The sequence below is a fragment of the Suricata suricatta genome, chromosome 9, assembly GCF_006229205.1.
Source record: "Suricata suricatta isolate VVHF042 chromosome 9, meerkat_22Aug2017_6uvM2_HiC, whole genome shotgun sequence".
NCBI classification, from domain to species: domain Eukaryota; kingdom Metazoa; phylum Chordata; class Mammalia; order Carnivora; family Herpestidae; genus Suricata; species Suricata suricatta.
This window is the reverse complement of record NC_043708.1, coordinates 111,421,558-111,431,675: the sequence shown is the minus strand read 5'-3', so window position 1 is coordinate 111,431,675 and position 10,118 is coordinate 111,421,558. Positions and strand designations below refer to the sequence as shown.

General features: G+C 56.8%; 1 protein-coding gene across 1 annotated transcript; it reads right to left on the bottom strand.

Annotated features, from left to right (window-relative positions):
* Window positions 1-278: 278 nt before the first annotated feature.
* SNX33 (sorting nexin 33) lies at window positions 279-10,030 on the bottom strand. Its single transcript, XM_029952835.1, has 2 exons — window positions 7,819-10,030; window positions 279-1,922 (listed from the first exon to the last, which is right to left on the bottom strand). The coding sequence occupies exons 1-2, from the start codon at window positions 9,284-9,286 to the stop codon at window positions 1,669-1,671; spliced, it is 1,722 nt and encodes a 573-aa protein (XP_029808695.1). The 5' UTR covers window positions 9,287-10,030; the 3' UTR covers window positions 279-1,668.
* Between the last annotated feature and the right edge of the window lie 88 nt (window positions 10,031-10,118).

The window sequence follows — 10,118 nt, the reverse complement described above, 5'->3', positions numbered from 1 at the left end:
TTCCTCAGGCAGCCCTCAGTCCTAAATCACAGAGCACAGCCAAATCCTAGCAGGACTCCACCCACTCGAGAGTTGAGAAGAGTGAGGTCTGGGAGGGGTGTGCGTCTGGTTGGGGCCCACAGCCACCAGCCAGCACCTGCCACTGGCACAGTCCTCCCCCAAACATTTGTGGTTTTGTGCCCAACATGAACTCATGGTCCGCAGCTCCCAGGAAAACACAGGGTTCCATCCTTCCCCCACACTCAATCCCTGCAGGATCCCAACAAAAACAGCCATGATTTTGTTATCTTAATTGCAAAAGGTTTATCAAGAAAACAAGAAAGAAAAAAGATTCAAGCAGCAGGAGCCAGGAGTGGCCATGACCTCCCAAGGTGGGGATGGCAGTGGCACCTGTCAGATCCCCCATCCCATAGCTGGCCCATGCCCAGGCCTAGGGGGAAGGAGTAGCCCCCTGGAGGTTGTAAACATGGGTGCACACGACCTGGCTAGGGAGGGAGCTGGGGCTAACATCACAGTGAGGCTGGCCGAGGGTGCGCAGGCCTGGGGCTTCTGGGGCAATGGGCAAGTCACCCCGTCTTTCTCCCCTTGGCCTTCCCTCTGTGCAACAGGAAAGGTTCTGGGAGTCACTGGGGCTGAGGACCCAGGAAGCCCGGGGCCCAAGCCTGCTCGGAATGTGAAGAGCTATTGCTGGTGAACTCAAATAACTGGTAACTTCTGGGTGTCCTCTCCAGGAAGGTGCCACCAATGTCCTGGGGTCAGGGCCTGTCTCAGCACCTTGAGCCCAGGGTAAAATGCTGCATGGTCCCCTAATCAAGGGGTAATGGAGGCTCAGAGGGTGAATGGGGTGTCAGAAGGGAGTTGGCCCTCAGCTCCTCCAGAGGGAACAAGGTGAGACAGGGACAGGGACATGAGAGCAAGATGATCCCTCCCCTCTGTCACACAGTCCAGAATCTTCACTGAGGGGGCACCAAGCTTACTTGGGAAAAGTAAGGGTGGGAGGAGGGGGTGTTTTCATGCCTCCCCACTTTTGCCCATGCTATTCCTCTCTTCTGAATGTCTTCCCTCCCACCTTTCATCTACTGTCCCCATTTACTGTCTCGCAGGTCTTTGTCACTCTCCAAAACACTATTCAAATGTCACCTACTCTATGGAGCCTTCCCTGACCAACAGCATGAGTGGTTCTTCCTCTAAGCTCCCAGGAGGAGCCCCTTATTTACCATCAGTCATTCTGCGTTGCAGAATGGTCTGTTTCTGTGTCTGACCCCACCTCTACTGGGGACTCCCTGAGGGCAGGAATGTCACAGCCGCAGGGTGGGGGTCAGGGGCCAGCATTTGACCCGGAGCTGCAGCAGGCCCTGAGGCCTGCTGAATGAACAAGGGGGTGGTAGCCAGGTGAGAAAGTCCTGTAGGCTCTAGGGGAGGCTAAGACTGTGGCCCGGCCTCAAGCAACTGACCAGCAGCCCAGACCTCAGCCTAGAAGGTTCCTGACCCCACTCTCACCCCTTCTGTGCCCCTACCTCGAAGGGCTAGGAGACTTCCCCAGGGGTCCCCAGGACCCCTCCAGAGCCCACCCTAGCCCCTCCCAGCCACTGCTGGTGCAGTGAGGTCTAGAGCGGATTGTGCTGCAGTGACCAGGCTCGGGGGCAGGGTGGGGGCGGGTACCCAGGATCAGAGGCTGTCATACATGCGCAATGTCTTCTCCAGCTGCTGGCCTACCCGCTGGTAGAAGAGGATCTGCTGGCGCAGGTAGTTCTGCATCATGTGCTTGAAGTCGAGCTCGCGGCGCTGGTGGAAGTGGTTCATTTCAGCCTGCAGGGCGAAGCCCACCACGCGGCAGCGCCTACGAATGCCATCGGCCTCGTCCTGTGCCATGCGGCCCTCGTCACTCATGCGTTGGCTCTCCTTCACCTTGGCGAAGGCGCCTAGCATGGGCACAGTAGAGGAGGACAGGGAAGTTAGGGCTCTGGTCTCCACCATTTGCTCCCTGTACCCTCCATGAGCCCCCTCACCAGGGCTAACCGCCCTCCACCAGGTGTCTCCACCAGAACACTCCCCAAACCCTCACCTCCATCCAGCTCATCTCCTCTCCGAACCTGGGGCACCACCAGCATCCCACAGCACCCAGCCTGTCACAACACTGCTGGCTCTACAGAGTTCCTTACCCAACACAGGCATTGCCTCTCACACTGGCTCCTAATCAGCTCAGACATCACCTCCTCCAAAAAGCCTTCCCTGCATCCCCACCCCATTAGGTGTTCCCAAGGCTTCCATCTGCCCCAGCTCTTACCACCCTGTGGCTGCTCTGCCTGCTTTCCTCTGGTCTGTGAGCTCAGTGTCTCCAGCATCCAGGACAAGGCCTAGTCCACAGGAAAGCTCACTGGGAACATGTCTGCTGAGCTGATTCAACCAGTTCCTCACAGAACTACTACAACAGGCCCCTAAGGGGCTCCCACCTCAGCCCAGACTCAGGGAGGTTTTCCATGTACCCAAAGCTCCAGACCCTCCCTGGCCCCCCTCTGCTTGCAGATCAAAGCCCATGCCCATTCTCCTAGCTGGGAGGCCCTCTGGGAATCAGCCCCTGCACCCATCCCACACTGGCCCCATGTTCATCAAATTCACCCTGCTCTTTCCTACCTTTGCATCTCCACCTGCTAGATCTCGACGCACAATTTAAGGCCCCCCCATCTGGCTCAGGCACCGTCTCCACACCAGAGCCTCCCCCAGTGCTGAGGCACAATGCCTTCAGACCCCTCTTCAGGCCTCTCCCCACCCCCATCGCACCACTGATTCTAAAACTGCACCTCACAAGCCACCTGGAATTTTCCTTTGTGTGTGTCTGCCCACAAACAGGCTGCCCTCCCCCCACCCCCCACCAGCCTAAAGGGACCAGAAGAAGTTCTAGTAATAACCAGGTGACAGATGGGGGACGGGGGATGAACCTGGGCAGGGGACCCAATTTAGAAGATCTGAATGAATCAGCAAGCAGTTGGTGAATGAATTCCAGCTCTGCATTAACAGGCACTTGCCTAATTGTGCATCAAAGGAAGTGGGGACAGGTGCCAGGAGGAGGAGGCAGTTTGCCTGTGCCTGGCACGCACTCCTCGAGGGGCTGCAGGGAATCCACTGTGCGCAGAAGAGTAAAGCTGTGGGCAGGGTTGGCACGAAGGAGAGAACACCCCCGGGCACTTCAAAAGCATCCAGGGCACACCAACAGCATGCTGGGGGCCTTCAAGATGTCCTCTTTCTATTCTCACTCGAGATGTCCAATGCATTCAAGATCCTTTTTTTTGGTCATCCTCTGTATATCAGGCCCAGGGCTCTACATGCTGGAAATAACTCCAGAGGCCTTTAGAAGGAGGAGCACCCCTATCAGTTAGCAAGTGCACTGCTAACTGGCTAATAACGGCATCTGGGGCAGACAGACGCAAGTCTGGAGAATCTCCAGGGCCGCTCACACAGCACTCAAAAGAACTCTGCAGTCAACCAGTTCCCAGCCCACTCGGTCCTTCTGCCACCTTCCTTGAGCCACCCCCGGCCTCCTGTTCCCGCCCCACTGCTCAGATTTGGGCAGCAGAAGAGGGTGCAGCCCAAGGCCTAGGATGAGAACCTGATAAGAGGCTTCAGGTCTAAAGAAGCCCTAGATGCCACCTGCACATCTCCCCCCCACCCCCCACTACCATACAGAGGAAACTGAGGCCCTGACAGGAAGGACTTGCCTAAGGGCTCCCAGCCTCCTTCATGCCCCTCACATGGGGGATGCCTGGCCCCGAGGTTTCCCTCCTTCTATGGCAGAGTGTTCATGTCCAGTCCCCCCATTTGTGTGGGGCTCCCAGACAACGGACAAGGAATCTACCTGAAGAGAAGACACTAGCTAGCCTGGACTCCACCTGCCTGAAAATTTCTGGGTGTAGTGGGAGTAGACCTGTATTCAAGAGGGCTTTCCTGGCCTTGGAAGAAGGAAAAGCCCCTTTTGTTGATGAGGAGACAGAGGCCCAAATAATAGACACGAATCTATTGCAACTGCTAGGTATCCAGAGACAGGCAGGGAGGCAGGGATGAGGGACAAAAGCTGCAAAGGGAGGGGGAAGCAGAGGTCCTACCCTGCTGTCACCTCTCCACCCTGTGACTCAGATCTGGGGCCGGGACTGGCTAACACTAATGCACCCCAGAGACAGGCTGGGAGTCAGGGCTCAGGCCTGTCTAGCATCCCTGCCACATTCCGTGTAGGACTCAACCTGAGAGCTGAGGACCAGGCTGGGGGGCGCGGAGCGAGGGGTCCTGCCCTGGCAGGTATCCTGTAGGCTGGATCCTATGAACCAGGAAAAAGGAGGCTGAAGCTTCTGAGCCCTAGGGTCCCAGACATATTTCCTGAGATTTTACGTTATCCATCTTGTCCCCACCTCCAGGAGGTAATTACCCGGCCCCTACCCAGGTCAGGGACAAGAGGTTGAGTTCTAGTTTCAGCTGCTACTCTTGCTGGGCTGGAGGTTTCCCAGGTGTCAAAAGGGACAGGCTGGCCTGGGTCTGATGCTGCTGATAACTGCTCTTGGCAGCACACTGCTCTTGAGTTTCCAAAACTGAAAAATGGGATGATAAGGGTGCCCACCCTATCGCATAGTTGAGGTTTCAGTGAACGAATCTGTCTAAAGCACTTAGGACGGCACCAGACAGAATAAGGGCTCAAGAGGCCATGCACAACCGTGTGCAGACTACTTCTCAGAGAGAGCAAAAACCGGCTGGTGGGGGCTTGTAGCAATACGACTCTCTTTGTTTAGGGAAGCCTAGGAGGGGAGGGAGAGGGAGAGTTAGATGATGGTCCAGAACACAGAGGTCGGAGCCACTCTTCCCCCAGACAAGCACTGGGTCCTGCAGGAGACATTCTATCTTGGCCAAGCTGTGAGTACCACGGCCCCTCCATGTACGTTCTGCAGCCCTGGGCCTGCCTCCATCCCACCAAGGATGCCAGCTGAGTTAGCAATGCTAGAGCATCCAAGTGTCCCTCATCCGTCCCCTTCATGCACCCATCCCTGGGGGAGCTCCTTACCCCATCTGTCTGGCACAGGAGGAAACAGCTTGGGCTGTGCAGTCAGACACCCCTGGGCCCCTGCATATCATCCCACCTTATTGCACCTCATCTATAAAATGGAGGGGCCACAGTAACCTCCCTGGCTTGTGGTGAGCCCTAGGACATAGCCCTACCCCGGTGGACTCTCAGGTAGGCTTCCTGGATGGTCACTATTTCCCCTTATCCCAGGAAAACTATTAATAGGGCCCCCTTCATACCCCAAACTTCCCTGGTTTCCATGATTAATTCTATGGTTACTCTTCTCTTAGGAGACTCCTGGACTGGGCTCCAGGGGCCCAGCCAGTAGGCAGACAGACGGGTGGGTTTCATCTCAGTACCAGCCAGGCTCCACAACCCATTTACTAAGGTGGACACTGAGAGGAGAAAACGCTGTCACGGTCACCCCAGAGGCAACATTTGGCCAAACCCTGGTCTCCTGACCCCACCTGAGCCTCCTGTCTCCTTCCTTCCACGGCCTCTGCCACACTCTTGCCAGCTTTCAGATGTCCAGACAGAATTCTAGGGACCCAAGGCCCAACTCTCCTGCTCCTTTCACTGAGAAAGGGTTCCACCCACATAGCCAGCATGGAACCCCTCCTCCCCCCATCAGGCTGTGGTCCCCCGAACCTGCCCAAGTCTGTCTCAACCAGATCCCAAGTCCCTCTTCCTAACTTGCCTGACCACAGGCCTAGGAGTAGCAATGCAAAGCCCAGAAGGAGGAACAGTAAGCCCAAAGGGGCTTGGTCTATTGGGGAGGAGTTCTGAGGGTGAGGGAAGGTAGGTTAGCCTCTGCCTAAGGTTGAATGCACCAGCCCAGAGGACTGTCAGGGCCTCACTTTCAGAACTTCAAGTAGAAACTCTCTCCACTCTGTCTCCCCGCCCCAGAGTCAGAAAGGCCCATTTGGCTTCACTTCTTCCAGCTTCAGTACAAGCCTGGGAGCTCAGGCTGGGTATGGGATTGCCTTCCTGCCCCCAGCTCTGCCCCAGGTGAGTGTCCCCAGCCACTGCACAGGGGCAGCTGTTTAACCACTGTGCCCCTGCTGCCCCCTGCCACTGTGCACACAGAAACATGCCACCAAGGAGCCGGCTGAACCAGCCCTCCCAGGGCCCAGCACAGCAGTGAGTGTGGCTTCACTTCTGCCCAGGGAGACACCTGCCCCACTGGTCCCCGCCTGCCACCACGTCCACTGCCATATCGTCCACTGCCATATCGCAGCCCTAGAGCTCAGATTCAGCTCTAAGGCATCCGTTTGTTTTCAACCAGACTCCTCCCCAGGAGTCTCCCCCCACACCCCCTTGGAGGCCTGAGCACTCACTAGATCTACCCTCCCTTGTTCTCTAGATCAGGAACCTAAGGCCCAGAGAGGGGAAGGCACTGCTGAGGAACACACAGCAGACTGGGGACGCAGCCAAAACTATAACTCAAGGCTCATGTCTCCTGAAGCTGATAGAAGAGAGAAGGAGGAGGATAGGAATGTGGAGGTGAGGAAAAAGGGCAGAGATGGAAGGCAGGAAGAGAAAGTGAGGGGAGAAGAGCCCGGAAGCTGGAGAATTTCTAGAAGCCTATTTCTTGGTAAAGTGGAGCAGGGCTGGCTTACTCCCGACTCTCCTGGATACTGAGGCAGAGCTCAGTGTTTGCTGTCCTCCAGGCTCCATCCAGAGGTCTGCTTCCTAGCCCCACCCAGAGGAAAACTCAGCACCAAGCCAGGCCTGACCTCAGGGCCTAGGGGCCAGGGAGCCAGCCCCACGCCCTGCAGACGTTCTTCCTGAGTTACCAAGCAGCCCTGGGCAGGACCACACCTCTCTCCTGACATCTGCCCTGCCTGTGGTCCCCCCCCAACTCAGCCACCTGCCCCGGCAGCCCCTGACTCACTGCTCAGGCAAGAGAATCCAGGCTCAGGAAGGGGGGAGTTGGATGGGCCATGTGGGTAGTGCCCTGGAACCCTGTTCTTCCCCTAGACCGGCCCGGGTGCCCCTAGGTGACCCGGGATGAGTCACTTCCCTGGCAGTTCCTTGACAGCCCAACATTAACAGACAGGGGCCCATCCTGTCCCTCCCTAACACAGGGGGGCCATGAGAACTGAAAACACAGCTGGGCTTGGGAATTGGCCAACACGAACATGTCCTTGGGGAGGCGCAGGAGGAAGGGACAGTCTCAGCTGGGCCAGGGACTCCCTGTGCAACCACTCTTCTAGGACACCAGCTTCTTCATCTGCAAAGCCAGGAAGTGGGGGGGCCCTCCCGCACACAACAGGGAGCTCACAGATAGGATATGCAGCGAGGAGAACAAACTCTGAAGCCACTGGAGCTTGTGGGAGTGGGAAGGCAGGCCGGACTCTGTGCTCTTGTTATCTGGGTCCCTGGCCCCCACAAGCCTGTGTGCTCCTCAAGGGCAAGGCCTGGGCCTCGGTCATCTCTGCGTTCCCAGACTCAGCCTGAATACCTTGACGGGCTCAGCACATAAGGGATAGATGAGCGCATGACACAGAAACAGAAAGAATGGGACACACAATCAAACAAATGGACAACAAAAGGTAAACAGCAAGCTTCATGAAATCAGGAATGAGAGCTGAGCAGGAATAATAATATCTCCTTACACCTAGTCACATAGCAGATACTTGACGCACTGCTGAATGAATGAAGGAGACAGAAAGACTAGATGGGCTGCTCCATTCCTCTGGGCCATCCTCATATCCCCAGTGCCCAGCAGAGCGCAGACTTAGCAAGGCTCTCTGGCCCACTCTGGCTCTTACCTTTCTGCAGGTGGATGATGTCAGGGAAGTTGGAAAGCAGGCCCTGGTAGAGAGACAGGGTGTCGAGCATCTGAAAAAGATCGTTCTTGGGCTGCTCAGCAAACATCTCACCAACAGCTTCATAGGTACGGCCCGTGTGAGAAATAGCACTATTGAGGGCCTCGGAGCTAAAGGGAGGGTCCAATTGGAAGGCATGACTGATGGCCTGGAAGGCATTGCCCAGCTTCTGGAATTCCTTGCGGAAGCCCCCCACATGCTTGCGCACCAGCTCTGATGCCACGGTGCTGAGCTGCAAGACACTGTCGTCCATCTTCTTGCTGAAGGCCTTGAAGGTGTCCACACGGTCCTCCACATCCTGCAGGTCCTGGTGCTCCGTGGGGATCTGGAAGGTGAGCAGGAAGCTAGCACCCACCATCTCATCCTTCTCTGCCCTGCGTTTACCCATCTTCCACTGCTTGTCATCCAGGCAGCTGAGGAAATGCTGGAAGCCCTCATACTGGGACAGCACAGGGTGACTTGTCATGTGGTCCATCCAGAGAATGAGCCGACGCTTCCGCTTTTCAATAAAGTCCTCCTCGAAGCGGCCTGTGGCCTGCTTCTCCGGCAGGTGGGGCACAGAGATGACAGTGAACTTGTGCAGCAGGCGGTTATAGAGCCAATCGAAGTGTTTGTAGCGGCGGTAGACTGGTGAGCCAGCATGGGTAGGTGTGAGCTTGTAGGAGATGTAGCTTTTGATGCCCTTGAATTTGGTCTGTTTGGTGGGGTCCTCCACTGAACAGGCAAACGGGTGGGGGTTGGCCTTCCACTGGGGGCCACGAGGGCCCATTTCAATGGAGTATGTTTCGGCGATCTTGGCCATCATGGGCACATCACCCAGGATAAAGGCCTCCACCCCAGAGCGCACGAAGCACGAGAAACGGTTGAGGTTACGCCCCACCACGCTGCCACGTTTGGCAGATGCCAGGCTGTCCTGCCGCTCCAGGGGTGGCTTGGGCCGGAAGGCCATGTGCTGGCTGGGGTAGGCACCAGGGTAGGAGAGGTTGAGAGGGGGGTGCCCGTTGGTGCCCAGCCCACCGGCCCGAGGCTCTTCCACCACCGTGCATCCATCATCCCAGTCATCCCAGTCATCATCCTCGTCCTCCTCGAAGCTGCCCTGGTGTGAGAGGAAGCCACCGCCACCACCACTCCTGGAAGGACTGGCCACTCCGGAACTGTCGTACAAGCTCACCTGGGTGCCCAGAGAGCCTGGGCTGCTGGAATAGTTGATGTGGTTGGAGCTGGCACCAGAACGGATGATCTCCACATAAGAGGCAGGGAAGAGCCCTGTCTCACCGCGGCTGTTCTGGCCCTGCAGCCAGCCATCCAGCGAGGTCTCACTGAAGATAACCAGATCCTCATCCTGCTGGATGCTGATTTCCTCCTTGTTCTCGCTGCGGAAGTCATAGAGAGCTCGGCCTTTCAGCGCCATGGCTGGCCCCGTGGTTGAAAAAGAAGAGGAGAGGGTCCTGCCCAGAACCGAGAATGCACTAGCAGCTCAAGGCCTGTCACAACAACTCAGTCTCTCAGCACCTAAGCTGGGGTCTCAGCAGCCACAGATGCTGTCCAGCCTCCCACTATCCAAAGCAATGCCCATTGCCCATGAACTGCCCTATTATTATTAGATCTCCCAGAACACTGCTGTGATCAGGGAGGGATCATGTCCATAATCACCCTCTCTTCCCTCGGCTGCCCCAGATCAGGGAGTCTCTCCTTCCTCCCACTCCCAGAAGAAAAGTCAAGTGACTCCAAGAAATCAGCTCTGAGAGGGCAAGAATTCGCTTGACACTTTCCACTGGAACAATGTTCTAAAATAGAAGAGAATCACTCAGAAACCACTGTTCCAGAAACCCTGGGCAGCTCTGGCTCCCAGCTCCTTCTGGTTCCTCAGGCCTTGGGAGGCTCTCACATTCCTCTGCAGATCTGCTCCTTCCTCCTTCCTCCTCCTCCTCCTCCTGGGCCACTGGGTTTTCAAAAATCCAGAAAATCCAAGAGGGGCATGGAGAAAAGCAGCAGCCTCTTGAATTGAATCCAAGGGTGGATGTGTCCGGCTTCACAACGAGCCAGGCCGGGGAAAACAAGGACTGAGGCTTACACAACAGGCCGCCAACTCGTCGACCCTAACAGCCTGGCCCTGTCTAGGCCGCCTCTGGCCCCGTCCCCCCCGCCTCTGGCCCTGTTCCCCCGCCTCAGGCCCCAGGCCCCAGCCCCTAGCTGGTTCAAGAGCCTTCTCCCAAGTGGCCAGCCCCCACCCTAGGGAAGGA